This window comes from Candoia aspera, chromosome 2, assembly GCF_035149785.1.
Source record: "Candoia aspera isolate rCanAsp1 chromosome 2, rCanAsp1.hap2, whole genome shotgun sequence".
Classification (NCBI taxonomy): domain Eukaryota; kingdom Metazoa; phylum Chordata; class Lepidosauria; order Squamata; family Boidae; genus Candoia; species Candoia aspera.
The window spans coordinates 135,576,020-135,594,681 of NC_086154.1; the positions used below are offsets into that span (position 1 = coordinate 135,576,020).

The window sequence follows — 18,662 nt, forward strand, 5'->3', positions numbered from 1 at the left end:
CCTTTCAAGCTGTTTCATTCCTAGGTAATTTCTTTGTAGGCCCAAATTTGGCCTATGGTACCAGGGACCTTTGTGTACCTGTCTTTTTTTCCTGAGCTGACACACAAGAAAAGTCTTTTTAAAGTTTTCCCCTCCATTTTCAACAGTATGGTGTCTATCCAACTCCAGCCACTATGCACGCACATATCCCTTTCACTGTAACTGCTTGCTTCTGAGCACGAACCAACCTTACCCAGGTTAATTAAAGTTAGCAGTTGAAGTGGAAGTAATTATATAGCATCTGTTGCAATCTATATTTGTCATAGTGTCAGGGAGAATCTGAAAGGTCAAACAAGGCATATCTGGGCAATTAAGAGTTGGCATCAAAATCTCTTGTCATGTAGAGGTTGCCTGAATTTTTGCAGTCCAGCTATGGCAGTGTTTCCCAACCTAGGCAACTTTGAAATGTGTGGACTTCAACTAGAATTCCCTAGCCAGCATGGGAGTTGAAGTCCACACATCTCAAAGTTGTCCAGGTTGGAAAATACTGAGTCACAGCACAGTGGTACTGTATAGGAAGAACTGTGTGGGTTTATAAAAACCAACAGGTTGGCATACTGCTCTTCAGCCTCTTCTTAGAAGAACCCATCCAGTTCATAGGTCTTGGACCTATGGGAACTCAAGTGCTACTCAGGAAAGGGGGTCAACAGCCGCTTTCTCTACCACGAATATTTGCACAGAGTCAGCAGCTTTCCATTTATTTCTCTGATAAATACACAACAATTTCACCTTGCCTATATTTAGCTTTCATTGAAGGCTATCAAATACCACATAAAAAGCAAGCAGGATAATACTGGGAAGTCGCTCAGGCAAACACTTCCGTGATTCACTGGCATAAAAGAAGGAGGGGAGGTAAAGCACAATCAGACTTGCAAAATTCTGTTGTTATTCCCTATTTCAATAAAGTATAGTTTTAGCCTTCCTCTGGAGTTGATTTTCTGGTCTGGTCTACCTAGTGGGGCTAATATACAAGCAGACGACACAACCATCTGGGATGAGCATGTCAACAGAAGGGTTGAACAGAATCAGATGGTGATGGAAGAGCCAGGTGAAGGGGTTTCAGAAAATGCTTTGCCAAGGCTGGATGAAGTCTAGCATGGAGAATAGGATAGGCTAAAGTTGAGTCTGGTTTGCAGATATACACATATACTACTATGTTGCTTTTCAGTATGTGACCCATCAGTTGCAGCACCCATTTTCCAGCACTGAATCATGGACACTGAAACTGTACCCTCACAAGAAGCTTCCCTGACTGTTAATGAGCAGGTATGTGTCTCCCCGATCTTCCAGGGTGATGTGGAAAGGGAGGAAAAAGCTGGAGGAAGGCAGAGTATGAAGCAAAGGCACTGATTTGCTTCAGTGTGGTCCTAGTGAGAGATCTCCACACATTATATAGAGATAGTGTGTGTGTGTGTGTGTGTGTGTATGCAAGAGGAGTATGCATTTAGCCATGTGCTTGATTTGTGGCTGCTAAAGATTTTTATGGGCCTTATGCAGCAAGATGGAAAGTCACATCTAGTCTGACAGTAGGTCCACCTGGTTTAGTACTGTCAACAAAGATCAGCATTTCAGGCAGAACGTTTTCCAAACCTCCTTGGGAGTTTTGGTCTGCCTAGTAGGTGTCTGCCACTGAACAATGGCTTTCCTATTTAAGAATCAGATGCAGATCTCCCTAGATGCTTCTCTCTGCCCACTGTATTGAAGATTTAGGTCCACTGATATCCCCGTATCCTCTTCTGTCTTTTCTCAGGTGATTGTGATGTCAGGACATGAGACCATTAGGGTGCTGGAGGTGGGGGTAGATGCTCCTCTCTCAGTAAAAAATGAAGGGAAAACGCTGAAAACAACAGCTGCAGCATCTGGAGGAGAGGCTTCTGTGAACTGCCCTCCAGAAACAAGTAAAACAGGACAGGAAGGGGTACAGCAAAACCCAGAGAAGGCATGCAGAGAGTCGGGCGGTAAGTGGCACTTTATATCCTTCCGGTTGTTTGGTCTTCTCCATCACCATCCTGTTACCCAAAAGGTTAATATCAGAAACGTTAAAGGTAGAAGCCATATTGTGCTATGGGGCAATTTCAGAAGAAACATAGAAGCAGACTGTGGGGCTCTCAGCAAGGGTCATTTATGGGTATCACTTTGAGCTTTCATGGTAAATTCTGCATTCATAAAAAAAAATCCCCCTACTCTTTGGTCGTTAAAATGATAAGGTGGAATTGGAGGATATCTAGCCCTCAAGAACACATAAGCTGAACCATGGAGTTCTCCTTAGGTCCCCCTTCCACCAGATGAGATTCCCTGGTTTATTCTTCTCCTGTAGCCATGGGATGCTTCCATATAGAGGGCTCTGGGGCTAGCCATCAGCAAACATTCTGCAGCTGTCCTGGCTTAAGCAAAGACCATGCTGAGATGAGGAGAATGTCTCTAGTGTTTATTAAACTGCTATAGTAGACAGAAAATCCTACCAAACTGAAGGAGTGTGGGAAAACCCAGACAGATAAGCCCCAAAACTCAAGGCGGGTCTGTTCTGGGTTTCTTTGAATGACAGCTCAAAGTCTCTAAACTACGCATGTGTTTTCCCCCCTGGATAGGGGCCCCCTCCTGTTCACCATCTGTACTCATAACAACAGCTCTTCTTTTGCAATACGACAAAAGATGGAAGAAGCAATGAGAAAATGCAGGAGAGCTACAAATGTAAGACATTTGGACATCCTCTTCCCCCACTCTAAAATATATGACCGAGGCAGGGAGATTACAAAATAAAAACTTCCTCAGGAACAATCCAGAGATTCATTGTGAGAGGCAGGCAAAAAACACAGATAAGCTGAATAGAGAGTGGTGTACCTAAAGCCTATGACCAGGTGTTCCTTTTCTGGGCCTTTGTACACAGTTAAGTGTTCAGACAACAGTGATGGATGGAAGCAACCAGGTAGCTGCAATGCTGGACAGTCCAAATTGCAAACCCAAAATAACAATTGATAAGCAATGAGCCAAGGTAGAGATTAACAAAGCAGAAGAGGTTGAGGAACAGAGAGGTGGACAAATGAAGAAGGCAGCTGGTTGGCAGTGAGGTAGGACCAGTCAAGTGATATTTTTGGCCACAAGAAGTTGCTCAGATTAGAAAATGGTAGTGGAGGTGGAGGATGATGGGTTTGCTTCATGATGTGATTTCCTGACTACAAATATTCTACCCAAAGTATTCGACTAACTGGCCTGAATTCTGGCTTCTTTTTCTGAAGTCAGATAGATATGAGATAGAGGGTAAGATGTAAAGTTCCTTGCCTGTGGGCATTGGGCTGCCCGTGTGTAGTGCCAGGATCTGTGGCCCTAACAAGTGTTACGTTCCTTATAGTGACTTTGCTGCTGGCCTTAGGAAGAGTCCCCTTGCAATGTCTGTGATCCCTTGACTTTTTGTGTGTAAATACTGCATGTTCTTAAAGACCATTTAACGCCCTCTGAGGGAAAAACATCATCTGATTTATTTTAAGCAACCCATCTGATAGTCTAGAACTTGCAACAGAAAAAAATCATAAACATCACAAATAACTGAGAAATTCAGTTGCTAAAGTTGGGGGTTTCTCTCCATTTTAACAGGAAAAATTTCTTCCAGAGGAAAATCCAGATAGGAGATGGGGAGTAGGGAAGGGGCTGGTTGATGTAACTTAATCTGTGGAGTCCTCGGTGCTCTCTGAACTTGGTTGTTTGCTTGCGGACGTTTCATTACCCAACTAGGTAACATCATCAGCGTCTCCCATTTGGTGCTTCTGAAGCATTTGATGCCCGTATGTCGTTCCAGGAGAAGAGAATATCTGTAGCTCAGGGTTGAACTGTGGAGTTTTTGGTGCTCTCTGAGCTTGATTGCTTGCTTGCAGTCATTTCATTACCCAACTAAGTAACACCATGATACTACAGATATTCTCTTCTATTGGTCATTTAATCCTGTAACTATCAGCCACTTTCCTTGTTCAAGTAGCTCCTGTAGTAAGTCTTTCCTCCTTGAAAGATCCTTTCAAGCCATACTTGCTAGTTATGTATGCCCCTGCACATGTGTGCCCATCATTGCTATTCCCTTTTGTGGTATGCAACGCTAGGCAAAGCACAAACAACACGTAACAAACAACAAGCCAAAGCAATTAAAGGTATGAGATTAGAAAAGAAAATCCAATTAAATCTAGTTCACAGCTATACCATTATATTTTTAGGCCTTTCCATGAAAACAATGTTCAGTGTTGAACCATTTGCTAAACCATCCCTCCATATTTACCTAAGACTTTATTTCCATTATTATACTCATTAACCCCCCCCTCATCAACTTCATATTAACGCAAAACATATTTCATGCCTACCCACTTTGTCATATGCTTTCTCTAAACCAACAAATATACAATAAACTTTCGTTCGTAATGTTTCTCCAAATCCTGCTGAACTGCAAAATTTATGCATTTATTCACACATTTTCTTTGTTTGTTTGTTTTTATCCCGCCTTTATTATTTTTATAAATAACTCAAGGCGGCAAACATACCTAATACTCCTTCCTCCTCCTGTTTCCCCCACAACAGCAACCCTGTGAGGTGAGTTGGGCTGAGAGAGAGTGATTGGCTCAAGGGGACCCAGCCGGCTTTCATGCCTAAGACGGGACTAGAACTCACAGACTCCTGGTTTCTAGCCCAGCACCTTAACCACCACGTGCATGCATGCATACAGTTTATAGGCCACCCAATTCCCAACAACTCTGGCCAGCATACAGTTAAAAATTAAAAAATTACAAAACACAAAGAAGGAATCATGAACAGACCCAAACAACATAATAGTAAACTTAAAAAATAAACATAAAACAGCAACACCAAAACATCCAGCAGGGGTACCAATCGAAGCGAAGGGGCTCAGCCATCGTTCTGCCCTAGAGCCTGGGAGAATAGCCAGCTCTTTAACAGCTTCCTGACCATCATCAGGGTGGGTGAGTCAAAACGGTTACATAATGCATGTAATTAGATAAAGAAAGGATAGACTAAGTTACCAGCCTTAGTCATACCAGCATTCTTTGTTAATAGTCAGGACAATAACTGGTAGTTTGGGCACATTTTGGCCAGCGTGCCATAAGAGCAACCAAAGCCCAGCTTTGCCCAAAGCATGCTCATGCTATTCTACATAAGCCAGGATCTCTAACCCAGATACTACTTTGCCAGCACACAATACTGTTGTCAACATCCCACCAATTTGAGGTACATATAGTCTATTGACACATGCTCAGGATGTCCTCTTCAGCCAACAAAATTAACTTGGTTTGATATACAGTATCCAGGATGATATTTGAAGAGGTTAACAGAGTAACTTGTTTGCTCCTTTTAAGGTGAAGTCAAGGCATTGCCTGAAATAACAGCTGTGCCTATCCCAGGAATTGTGCCGTTTAGCCAAGTGACAAGCCAACCAACACAGACTTTAACTCCCATCACAGTGCAAGCAGCGCCACAGGTAACTACCCTCTGGTTCTAGCCTTCATAAAGCGGGGGGAAACCTCTTGGCCAGTGAACAAAGGAAATAGTGCATTCAATTTCTGCAGTGGAGTTGGGAGTTCCCACTTCTGGAGCAGCTGGGCATGGGCAGGATGCTTAGACAGAGGCAGATTCTTTGTTAAAAGTCCACAGCAACATTCCCAGAGTGCTATGGAATTTACAGGTTCTCAGATTAAAGAGACATCATGATGTTATAGATGGCTCTGGTACTCTGGAATGTGTTCTCATTTTTTAAGGATGCAGTTGACAAAGCTTTGTAGAAATTAAATGCACTCTTCCAGTGTTTTCTTGGCCGGCATCTGGGTTGTTGTTGTTTTTTTTTAGAGTGCTGCAAGAAACACAGGATGCAACTTGACATATGATATCCCTTATATCAGAGCCCCACACAGCAAAACTAAGGAGCTAAGGAGAAACTTACCTTGTTTCTCTTCTACAAAGCCTACATACATTTTATTCCAAACAAGCTCTTGCAGAGCAACAGTTGTTTAAGAAAATTACTGTAAAGTGCTTCACGGTTTAGAAATAGGAGAACTGCCTTAGTTCAGTGATATGAAAGAAAACACAAGAGGAAAATATCCAAATGTGCCGTAGAATACTAGTTCTGTTCTCAAAAATAACACACTGAAAGTGTTAAGGGTGTCAAATACATGAGATAACACCCTTTTTTAGCTCTTGGAATGGGATGTAGAATTTCTTCGCTTATTTTGTGTTTCTCCAGAAGAAGAAAATTGTCCCTGACAAGAGCTGAAAAGTTGAACATATTCAGACATGTATAGAGAGTGAAACTGGTTTTCTACAGTATCTTCTGATTTTTTCCCCCTGTTGTCCTGTGTTTTATCCTTATCACACAAAGAACAAGGCAGTTCTTCACCTGCTATACCAGGATGGCGTTTTGATACTCTTTGCATGGCTTTGGAACTTAAAGGAATGGATAAAATGCCTTTGAGTTCTGATTCATTTGATCGTGATGTAAGCACCATTATATTAACACCTTAATACAAAGTAATCCTCTTCCATACTCTGGACAATCTCACCTGTCTAGAAAATAATGACAGAGGCAGTGGGAATGAATGTTCTCCATCCAGGTGGTGCACATAGTTTCATAGCAGATACGTTTAAATTACTTACAACTGCTTGCCAAGATGGGAAAAATTCTCCTTCCTCATGCCTCTTCTTGTCAAAATATTTTAAACTGTGGTTGGCAGCTGCAAAGAGAGACCGTTTTTTCATTGTCAAATAAGTTTTTCAGCTTTGCTGTGAAATAGCAGGCTGGAATACATCCTAGAATTGGGATGAGAAGAACATTTGGCCTTCCAGAATTTGCTGAACAACAACACCCAGCCTTCCTTATCATTGGCCAGACTAGCCAGGGCTGCTGGGATTTGTAGTTCAGCCACCTCTGGAGGGCCTCGAGTTCCGGAAGGAAGGAAGGAAGGAAGGAAGGAAGGAGTAAGAGAACTGTTGGTGAGGAAGGCTGTAGCTTGTACCATGAAATGATTTCCCAGCAGGAAAATCTGCTGCCCACCTTTATGGGGATAAACCCAGTGCTGTTTGTAGCATGTATTTCAGACAGATTGTGAACACAGCAAGAAAATGACTTCCTCTTCCCTCTCAGTCTGCACTGACCTGTGGGATGGTCATGCAATCCAGGATGCAGTACAGTAGCACCAGTTTTCTAAAGGAGATGTTCCTGGGCTAAAACTGGCCTAGCGCTAGCAAACTGAGATAACTAGGGTTTCCTGTGCTATGCTTTGGGCATTGCCCTTTGAACCAAAAAGGGTTGGTGAACAGACAGCAGAGGAGATTGGTCAGTGCTGGGAATTTAAAAAAGGATGTCCCTGGCTTCTTTCATGGTTGACTTTGAACCGGCCCCCCACTGGAGTGTTACAGAGCTGGATCTACCCAGCTGCTGGCCAGGGGCGCCAAGCCACACACGGCACAACTCAGTCAGGCATCTCCTGGCTGGGCTGGGCCTCTGGTGGGCTGGCTGACGTGACTGCCGCACTGATGCTGTCTGCAGTGGCGTTGATTTTGTTTTCCCTTTTCTTTTTTACATCTTGTTTACTTTTGCAGGTCTTGACTCAGGAAAACTTAGCAACAGTTGTGACAGGCGTAATGGTTCCAGCAGGGGCAGTTACTCAACCTCTTCTTATCCCCATCAGTATTGCAGGTCAAGTGGCAAGTCAGCAGGGGCTGGCTGTGTGGACATTTCCTGCAGCAACGGTGGCTGCCCTCCCAGGACTGACGGCTGCCTCTCCTACTGGGGGAATTTTCAAATCACCTATAGCCAATCTGCAAGGTAACCAATGTTTCTTAGAAGATCACATTGGGGGGCAAGAGACCAGCACTCAGGCCTAGCAAGAAACAGCCTTAATCTGGGAAGGCGTATGTTGGAAGAGAGTCACTGATAATCTTTTTGAGTTTCAGGAAGGAGGGAGGGCAACCACTTCTGCTCTATGTTAAAGGCCAAGTTTCCAGTCCAAAGCTCTAGGCATCCCGTGAACAGGCTTCCCCATTAACTTGAGTGGAGGAACCAGATCCATTGGTAGAAAGGGATACACCTCCATGCCGCTTCCCCCTCTGAAATGAATGGGGACATCTTCAAAAGCTTCAGGCATGCATCAAAACCCCCAACCCACATGATGTTCCCTTGCAGACCAACAGCTTCTTGGGTAAACAATGGCACTAAGTTTCTGGTCAGTGTCCCAGCAGAAAATACTGGGCTTGTTAGTTTCACTGGTCTGTTATTTAAAGGAAGCTGTGGTTCCAGTCAGTCATCCCTGCAAGTAACTTATTTTCCAAAGACTGTTAAGGCAGCAATGTTAAAATATACGCCACACACAAAGCAGTTAATTTTAAAATGTAGAGCTAGCATTAATTCCCCGGGCACTATTTCTCGCTAGCAGTTAATTCACACAAAGAGCCAGTGATGCAAAGTTTCCGGGTGGCTGTAGTTACTCTCAGTTGCAACAGCTGCTCCAGCAGTGAGGGAGCCCAGCCCACCAGGCTGTTGGCTACTTGTTCCAGTAGCCTCTGATTTCACCTGGCATTAGAGAGAGAATTTCTAGCCGCAGGAGAGAGAGGGGGGATTCCATGGAACTCAAAACCCTTCCCGTCTGTATCAATATAATCAATATAATAAAAGACACTGTTTTGTGTGTGGCCTATATTTTAACTCAATCTGGTACAGCAATCCCTCTGAATATGAAATATCTGCTGCTGTATTTTACCCTTGAGCTTCTGCTCTTGGCTTATTAGATGTTGAGAAGTAACTTCTCCCACTGCTTTTCCATGGATCAAACCAAGAAACTGCGTGACAAGCTTAATTTGGAGACTGACTCCCCGCCAAAAAGTCCGTTCCACGATGACCCAATATTTAGTGCATCTCTTTCTGTCTTGCTCTCACAGCCGCTGCAGTGCTGAACACAGCATTGCAAGCCCCTTTGCAGCCAGCCCAACCTTTCCAGGCACAGCCAACAGCCCAGCCCCGGCCAGCCGTCCAAACACAGACTGTGTTCCAGCCACCAGCTCAGCCAGCCCTTTTGCCACAGCCGACCACAGTAGCCGCTCCGCCTGCCGCCAAGCCACTGGAAACTCAGACCCAGATCACGGTTCAACCCGCAGGATTTGCAGGAATAGTAAGGCGTTGGAAAACCCCTCCTTTCTTCTTGAAGATGACTTTTGAGCTCCATTGAAAACAGGGTTGGGAACAGGCAAAGCTTCTACAAATACATTTCTGACCCAGCTAAAGGTCTTCCATATCACTTTGGTCTTTTTTGATTTTGCCAAAGAAGAAAACCTCACGTACATTTCTATTATGAATTCAATACTGAATAAGTTCAATAAATCTAGTAAACATATTGAATAAACATCTGCACCGATAATGACAAATATCCATTTGTCTGATCCATAAAAATTGATTTCGGCATCCCTGATACGAAGCCTTGAGTCACAACCTACTGTGCATTCTCTCTCCATTTCGAATGAGTGTATGATTCACTACCAACTTTAGCACGTATGTGAATGTGAGCCAGTGTGGTCTAGTGGTTAAAGTGCGAGGCTAGAAGTAGGGAGGCCCAGGTTCTAGCCCTCCCTTAGGCATGGGAGCCGGCTGGGTGACCTTGGGCCAGTCACTCCCGCTCAGCTCGAATCAGCGTCAGGTCCTACAACAAGCTGGCTGAAAAACAAAAACTCTCATCGTATCGTGCATCGATAGCTTTGCTGTGTGAACTATCGAGCGCACGCAAAGCAAGCAGGCACTGCAACAAAGTGGGACAAATGCTGAGAAGAAGAAAAACAAGTATTCAGGAGGTTCTTGTCTTATTGAACAACGCACTGGCCTTTGCAGTAACAAATCACATGTTAGCCCTGTTCCAAGGTCGGTGCCAAAATGGCAGTCATTATGTACAGAACGTGTTAACTTAGAGCAAGGCTACTCAGACTGGGTATTAAGAAGACAGACAGCTTTATTCTTTAGAAAATTGACCAGGGGCTGGCCGCCTCAGGAGTGATTGGGGCCCTTAATACAATAAATGCTTCGTATCTACAGAGCATAGAGTGACAGATTTCTATATAATTCTGCCTTGTGGAGAGCAGCACAGAGGCAGCTGAGGCAGAGAAAATGTCTCACTTTGCATGAACATGTAGAGGGTCCTAACCCTTGACCTTTGTTTTTATTTGTTGGTTTGTTTTGTTGTCTCTTGCAGATCAGTGCAGCTTCTCTTGGAGCCCCAACCCAGCTCCTCAGCTCACTGGCTGCCACGCCTGTCATTGCAAACACCATTCCCAGCGTGCAAGGAATAACTGGACAAATCCTGACTAATGCTCAAGGACAAGTAAGTGCTGCACCATTCCAGAAACAGAATTAACGTAATAGAAGGCCATGCTTAAAGAGCACACAAATGGATTTTTGCCTGCTTTTGTTAAGACAAAACAATAAAATGAAAACAATGGTCTCTTGGTTACAAAACAAAATCATTTCTGCAATTTATTCATTAACGTTATTCCCTGCCTTTCCTATGAAAGCTTAAGGCGCCTTATAAAGCATTTTCTTTATAGTGATTAACCCAAAGTCATCCAGTGAGCTTTCACAGTCGTGGATGGACTCAAACAGGGGTCTCCTTGGTCGCAGTCCAACACCCTAAACATTATACTGCTTTGTCTCTGCTACAGAAATCGTAATGGGAAAACTAAATCGGTGTTTTTGATCAGAGACGGTCGGAAGGTTAACACATTGCAACCTTGGTGCTCTTTAGCTGGGTGTCTTCCCTTGCCTTCTCCTCCAGGTTATTGGAACTCTTCCATGGGTAGTGAACCCAACTGGAATTGCCACAGCAACTCCTGCCCCTGCCACATTGCCAGCACAAAATCTACAAGTACAGGCGGTGACACCACAGCTGCTTTTAAATGCCCAGGGCCAGGTCATCGCCACCTTGGCTAGCACCATCCAGACAGCAACCACTGTCAGGAAATCAACTCCCCCAGAATCTCCAGCCAAGAGTGAGGTGAGTCCAACTAGCAAAGCTGCTGGGAAAGTCACCAGAGGATCTTGCAGCAGAATCACCAAGATGCAACTGTATAGAGAGGAAAGTAGACCGTGTTGGGTTAGAAATGGGGAGCCAACTGCTCTCGATATGTTGTTGAACTACAACTAGCAGCAACCCAACTGGCATGGCCATAGTCCAGGGATGCTGGGAGTGGTAGTTCAGAGACACATGGAGAGCCACAGATTCCACACCCTTACTAAGGTCTGCTCTCAAAAATGAAGTTCCTGCTTTCTTCTTTTGCACTCCTTGTAAAGCTTCTTTTCAGGATGAAAGTCAGACTGGTAAGGTAAAGTCTCCTTGAAGTCATGCCCAACTCCTGCTGATGATATGGGCAAGTTCATGGAATTTTCTTAGCAACAAGATGGAAGTGGTTTACCATAGCCATTTTTCTGGCCTATAACTGTAGCTCTAGGATTCTCTAGTGGTCTCCTATTCAAGAACTAACCAGATCTGACCTGGCTTAGCTTTTTCAAGAGCAGCCAAGCTTGGTAACGTGCTGCTACCTAGTTGGGCCATCCCCAGATTAGCGGTATGGGCCTGCTATTACATTAATAGCAGAGGTCTATCCTCAAGTCTTCAGTCAAGGGCAACTAGTTGCTGTGATGGAGGACTAGAGTAATGCTGGAAAAAAGTGTCTTTCCCAATTTCTCCAGCAGCATTCTGTGTGACAGGCTGTCTGATTCCATATAATTCTGGACTTTTGAGAGATTGTTTTTTTAAAAAGAAAATACATGGGGTCTGGGATTCTGATAACTTCTATCCTAATTGGCCAGGCTCCATTAGAAGAGCAAGTTGGCTGACTTTGGAAGTCATGAAAGAGCCCCAAATTATGAGTATTTTTACTGCTGAGGAAGAGGAGGTGCACCAGTGGGATTTTGCATCTCACCTGTCAAATTAGCTAACCAAGCCTGGGGTGTCACAAAATTGGCTGGAAGCAGGAATAGCATTTCCTGTTCTGCCTCAGGCAGCAAAACATCTTTGCTTGGCCCTGACCCTTGATGACTTGATAGCTGAATGTGCAAAATACTCCTCTTGACAAGTGTTGCTTGAGGCACGAGAAATGTTATATCTGTGTCAGGGTAATCAGGGGGATTTATATGCTAGATACTGTATAGCAACACTGGTGCTCAAGTTAGACCTGAGGCCCATGTGCAGAGAGCCCTGGCTGAAATAATTTCATCCTGGATTGAGATGAAAACAGAAGCAGTGTTTTTAGAGCCAGCAGACCACTTCTGAAAGGTCCTCCCTCCATTCCATTTGCCTTTCCAACACGAAGCTCTGGAAAACTTGATCCTGCTCCTTTTGCAGCTGAAATCAGTGATGCCTAGCATGGACTGGCTGATACCCATGGTCATCAGTAAACCCAACAATTACTTTATAAGGCAGACAAGAGTGGCCTGCAGCTGAGCTAGAATCTGATTGGCTAATCTGATGCCTGGTATTCAGTTGTGAAGTGGGAAGGTGGGGCACTGACCCTTCAGGTAAGAGCTCTTGTAGCACGCACTTGAAAGTCAAGATATGTAACGTTATTCAAACAGTATAAATCAAGCAAAATAAGCAAACATAGATGTATTTCCTAATCTGGCACAATTCTCCTTGGCTAATGGACCTTCTCTGACCATGACGGCAACCAGCATAATGACTAATTAGGCCATTCTTCACCCATTTTATTTGTTTATTCATTCATTCAATTCATGTGGCTGCCCATCTCAAACAAGTGGCTCTGGGTGGCTTACAACAATTTTAAAAACTAGCAAAAAAAAGCAACAAACAATGCAAAATAAATAGACAATTGACAGCCAAGATAAATAAATAAAAGCAGTGTTAAAATTGTTTCCATCTGAACATCACTTTCTTCTGCTATGTTGCCAGGTCCAGCCAATTCAGCCTGCCCCAACTCTCTCACAGCCAACTGTGGTCATTGCAAGTCCTCCCCCAGCATCCAAACTAGCTTCTACTCCTGTCCCCATCACCTCCTCGGAGACACCAACTGTTAGCCAGCTGGTTTCAAGTAAGCATGTTGCAATCACTGTTATTCTTGTAGCAGGCAGAGAAGGAGGCTGTCATAGGACCAGTATGGAGGCTGGTTCATGATCACTTGCAGTGGGAGGTTTATGGTAGAAAGCCATTAAGGTGAGTGCCCGATTTCTGTGTTAAAGGGGCATTGATATACCCTACAGCTGCTGAGAAGAAGCCTGGTGGTGATGACATCTGCAAGTGTTAATGCAAGCCACTGTGCTCCTAATAGCTAACAGCAGCATACACAGAAAAACAGACTAATAAACAATATATGTTATAATGACATTGAGCAATGGGGTGAATACCAAAATCTAACATCTTGCAAATTCTCTCTCCTCTCTAACTCATTAGAGAGGTGGTAGTTCTTATACTGTATATGAAGACAACCTGCTCAATAAGATGGGCACTACCATTGAGAAGATCCTGTCATGGGATCCCTGTAGATGGAACTCCTTCAGAGACAGGACCTCGGCAGGGCCTCTGTCCCAGATCTTTCCAATGGGAGATGGGGGTGTATTAAGTTCAGAAAGGCAGTCTCATAAATAATCTGCACCTGAGCCATTAGGGCTTTAAAGATGATAATCAGCACCTTGAATAAGGAAACTGATCAGCAACTAGTGCAATTCCTTGGATACAGGTGTTACTGGGCAAATCTTGAAGTACCCATTGCTGCTTGGGCCACTGCATGATGAACCAGATGGTTTTCAAGGCTGGGCCCATGTAAATTGCAGTAGTCCAAGTCTGAGGTGATGAGGGCTAGAGTGACCGTGTACTATGCCTCTTGGTCCAGGAAGGGTTGCAGTTGGCACACCATATGTAGCTGGGTGAAGGATCTCCTGGCCATGGCCTCCACTTGCTGTGTAAGCAAGAGCCATGAGTTCAGGAGAATCCTCATATTGGAAGCCAGCTCTGTCTGGGGGAGCACAGTACCATCCAGGATCAAAAATGGTATTTCTCTAGAGTCAAAAGGCTTTCATTCACACAACTATTCAGTCTTGGCAGGATTCAGTCTGTTCCTCCCCGTCTAGGCACCAAATCAATGTCTCCACTATATCACTTGTCTGGCCTGTGTTATCAATGTATAACTGGATTATTGTCCATATGCTAATGATACCGTACTCCATGCTGCCATATGACCTCTCTCAGCAGCTTCATGTAGATATTAAATCAAAGGAGGGAAAGAGCTGAGCCCTGTGGCACCCTGTAATGAAGTAATTGTGGGCTCAGCCTCTTCCTACCCACCACCGCTGACTGAAACCAATCACTCAGGAAGGAGAACCACCACCACACAATGCTTTGTATTCCTAACCCTTGCAGCTAGGGGTATGGAATACCACTGGTAAAGCAAACAAGTCCAGGAGAGTCTCACTTCCTCATTTGAGTCTTGACAGAAGTCATCAAACGGGAACCATTGCAGTTTTGATCCCATACCCAGGCCTGAATCTGAACTAATAAAGATCCAGATAATCTGTTTTCTCCAGAATTCTCTGTGGTTGTGAGCCCACCACCTTCCCTACCACCTTTCCTAAAAAAGGCAGATAGTACACAGGGTGGTAGCTATCCAAAATAGGTGAATTGATGCATGGATTCTTGAGAAGGTGGCTCACTAGCACCTCTTTCAAGGCTGCTTGAAAATACTTCTCTTCCAAGGATGTATTTACCACCTCTTGTATCTTTCTATTAGCCAAGAGGGACAGGGATCCAGTCCACAAGAAGCTGGGCTCACAACACAGAGAACCCTATCCACTGCATCAGGGTTTACTGACTGATCCCTGGTAACTAAGCAAGACAACGCCACCATATCTAGGTAGTGTAGTGTCCTACTCTGTATGGATACTGAGCAGATTCCTCACAATGACCCTGCAACAGTTCTATTAAGCCTAATGGCCTTAAAAAGGAATGGATCACTTTAAATAAAGCTATTGAGTGGCTATCCGTGGAGCTTCACTGCTCTTATGTTACAGCATAAGCTCGATTAAGAGCTATTATCCATGTTCAGTTGCATTTGCCCTTCATTTTACACCAGCGTTGCTCTTGGCATCTCTTCTGGCAAGTTATCTTCAAGAATTCTTTGGTAAACCAGGGAACCCCTATGGATCGGTACACAAGGAGAGGCCACTCAGGAGCAGTTCTGTCAAGAGCTCCTGTTGACCTTAGATTCCACCAGTTGACTAACACCTCCCTAGAACTGCCCACCAGAGCTTCAGGAAGCTCCCAAGCACCCTTTGAAACCTGCTTGTGTCCAGCAGGCACCTAAGGCAAACCAATCTAAGAGGCCCTTCCTCCCTGTGGAGAGTTGTGGCTCAAGAGAAATCCAAGGAGACCAGAGAGTAATCTAAGGGATTGATGGAATGTCCCCCATTTTCAGATCATAACTCAACTGCTCTGAAATAAAAACTATGCCCTGCCCAGTAGCATGAATTGTTTATGTAGCTGCAGGAGAGAGGATTTATAGTGCTATTTAGTCAGAAGCTGCAAAATGGAACAAGGATGTCATTTTCATTCTTTCTCCTACCAGAGCCTCAACCTCCAAATAGTGGAAGTGATGAAGATGGCATAAACCTGGAGGAGATCAGAGAGTTTGCCAAGAACTTTAAGATTCGACGTCTCTCTCTAGGTCTCACACAAACTCAGGTGGGGCAGGCATTAACTGCCACCGAAGGACCTGCATACAGCCAGTCTGCTATATGCAGGTAAGCCAGCCTGTTTCCCTGTGGCAGATTACACTGGGTGAATGCAGCCCTCAGTAGAAAAATAGGTTGCCCAGTCTTCATCTGAACCAACACTAGGCCTTCCCAGTTCTTTAAAGTAGCTCTGTACCATCAAAACAATAGGATTGGGGGCTACCAATCTGGGCTGCAAAAATTCAGAGGACCACTAGATGGAAGCAAAAGAGATAGAGTTGTTTGTATCTCTTGGCTGTCATCTAGTGGATATCTAAATTTTTGCAACCCAAATGGAGTATTGTAGCCGTAAATGGGATTCCATTATCTGTTTCTAATCCTGAATTAAGTGGAGTGTTGTTACGATGGCAGTTATTTTTAAGGGAAAATGTACAGCCCACTCCTTTTGAGCTCTGCTCTGCCTTAAAGGACTGATGAATCAAACCTGAACATCAAGACATTCATTTCATCAGGGCTGGGTAGCCAAAGGTAGCAACAAGACGCCCTCCCTGCATTCCGTAATGGTTTCTGCTGATTTTGCAGATTCGAAAAGCTGGACATCACCCCCAAGAGTGCCCAGAAGCTGAAGCCCGTGCTGGAGAAGTGGCTGAGCGAGGCTGAGCTTCGGAACCAGGAAGGCCAGCAGAACCTGATGGAGTTTGTGGGTGGGGAGCCTTCCAAGAAGCGGAAACGCCGCACCTCCTTCACCCCACAGGCCATCGAGGCCCTAAATGCCTATTTTGAGAAAAATGCCCTGCCCACCGGTCACGAAATCACTGAGATTGCCAAGGAGCTCAATTATGACCGGGAGGTGGTCCGGGTTTGGTTCTGCAACCGGCGACAGACACTCAAAAACACCAGCAAACTCAATGTCTTTCAGATCCCTTGAGGGCCGGAGCTCGCAGTGAGAGCCTCCCTTTCCCTCCCTGGCTGCCGTAAGCACTTTGTGGCTAAGTCTCCCCTGCCCCTGCCACCCGTTTATAGTGATGACTGAAGTGAAAGCGGGGAGAGAGGATCTCCTCTTGTTTTATTGTGCCCCGGCCTACTCTACTCGTCAGCTGCTTCCTTCCTCCCCGATGACTGCACTGAGCTGTGAAGGCTTAGGAGTCCATTGGCGTTTAGCTTCTTCCTGTGTCAGACAAAACATGGTCAGTTAAAGAAAAAAGGTTCCCCTTGCCTGGTTTGTGTGCATTTTTCTTTCTTCTTTCTTTTTGAAGGTAGCGTTAGGACTGCCACCAGCAGAGCATCCACCAGGAATGATGGGCAAAACCCTTTTTCATTTTAGCCTCTTTTCATAGGCACATTACCACTTCCTATCCAGTAACAAGCCCCGCTTGTTATATCTAAGCAGAGTTGTGGCGTAATTTATATATCCTTTTCCGTGTGAATATAACTATGATGATTATCATGCAGAGCACTATTAAACTGAAAAGTGTTTTATTCGTTTTTTTCACCTGCCAGGACCCTGAAGTTTAATGTCCTGGTTCCCTGTTGTTTCTTTTATTTTAAGACTGATTTGCTAGCTAAAGTTTCCCTTCCAGAAGAAGGCTGAGAAGAAGAGGGAGGCAGGTACAATTGTTTATGTCTTGGGATATTTTAAATCTAGGGAATATCATGCCAGAAGAATGGCACTAGAAATAACAAGTAGGCCTGGGCTTAGCCTACTGAAGGGGCAAGGAAGATCTAGCCAGGCAATAATAAAAGAAGAACAAGAAAACTGCCTTAAACTAAGTCAGACCATTGGTCCATCTGTTGCAGTAATGTCACTTTTGCCTGGCTTTAGCTCAACCTAGAGCTTTTATGCAGTTTTTCCAACCCTACCTGGCAATACAGGTAGTCCTCATTTAGCAATCGTTCAGTTACAACCGTGATGAAAAAGTAACTTTATGACCAATCCTCACATGTACAACCTTTACAGGTCTGTAAAGCAAAGGAAAGCTGAAGTAAGATCGTAAACACAGTCGCAATTTCAGTTAGCGACCACTTTGCTTAACAACTGAGTTCGCTAAACAAGGATTACCTGTCCTAGGGATGCAGCTGGGAAACTCCTGTTAGCAGATTGCTAGGAAAGCCTTTGGCCCAGGAGAGATCAGAAAAGTCACACACCAGGCATTTCTATAAAAATAATTTTATTTACAGAAAGCAAACATATTTACAGGCTCTCAGTGAGAGCTGCTTAACTCTCTACATGCCTACACAGAAGAGAAACTGAAACTAAAACAAGTCCAGGCAAGTTCTTCTCCCCAGGTGCAAAAATTAACATCCGAAAAGAGGACAATTAAATTCAACCTCTTCACCTGGCCAAAATGATTAGTTACCACAGTAACCTTAATTTGTAGTAGAAAACATATTAACACTCCCCTTTTTATACTACAGAATAAGATGCAAACCAGTTTTCTTTGAGAACTCTGTCTTTCCATTCACAATATTTTAACATTATCTCCCCTTCGGTTTAACAGAAAGCTACCATCCTTCTTCCTGTGAATTTCCAAACCTAGGTAATTTGTTACAGTTACAAGGCTTTTTCATGTGAAATGGCTTTTCATGCAGGCTTCAAAATCAAGCCTTTGTTTTTTTGTTGTTGGTGTGAACAGCAGCAAATCATCAACATAAATACACAGATACATACAGCCTTGTTTGTCTTTCTTCACATATACACATGGATCTGCTTTTCCTTTTTCAAAACCAAAATTCTGCAGTTTTTCATCTAATTTTTGGTTCCAGGATCTAGCAGCTTGTTTTATCCCATAGATTTGACTTCTGCAGTTCAGACTAGATTCTCCCCTTTTTCATAGCCAGGGGGTTGCTGCATGTATAACTTGTGGTCTAAATCACCATAGAGGAATGCAGTTTGAATGTCATAGTGGTGAACTGATATTCCTTT

At 44.1% G+C, this 18,662-nt stretch overlaps 1 protein-coding gene across 2 annotated transcripts in view; it reads left to right on the forward strand.

Moving 5' to 3' along the window:
- POU6F1 (POU class 6 homeobox 1) overlaps positions 1-17,773 on the forward strand; it is a 32,949-nt gene extending 15,176 nt beyond the window's left edge. For both annotated transcript variants that reach the window (XM_063293769.1, XM_063293770.1), the window contains exons 2-11: positions 1,208-1,305; positions 1,790-1,997; positions 5,388-5,509; positions 7,624-7,849; positions 8,959-9,188; positions 10,257-10,385; positions 10,836-11,054; positions 12,969-13,107; positions 15,634-15,808; positions 16,322-17,773. In XM_063293769.1, the coding sequence (XP_063149839.1) occupies positions 1,252-1,305; positions 1,790-1,997; positions 5,388-5,509; positions 7,624-7,849; positions 8,959-9,188; positions 10,257-10,385; positions 10,836-11,054; positions 12,969-13,107; positions 15,634-15,808; positions 16,322-16,667 (1,848 nt within the window). In that variant the 5' untranslated portion in view covers positions 1,208-1,251 and the 3' untranslated portion in view covers positions 16,668-17,773. The remainder of the gene's footprint in view (positions 1-1,207; positions 1,306-1,789; positions 1,998-5,387; positions 5,510-7,623; positions 7,850-8,958; positions 9,189-10,256; positions 10,386-10,835; positions 11,055-12,968; positions 13,108-15,633; positions 15,809-16,321) is intronic.
- The last annotated feature ends 889 nt before the right edge of the window (positions 17,774-18,662 follow it).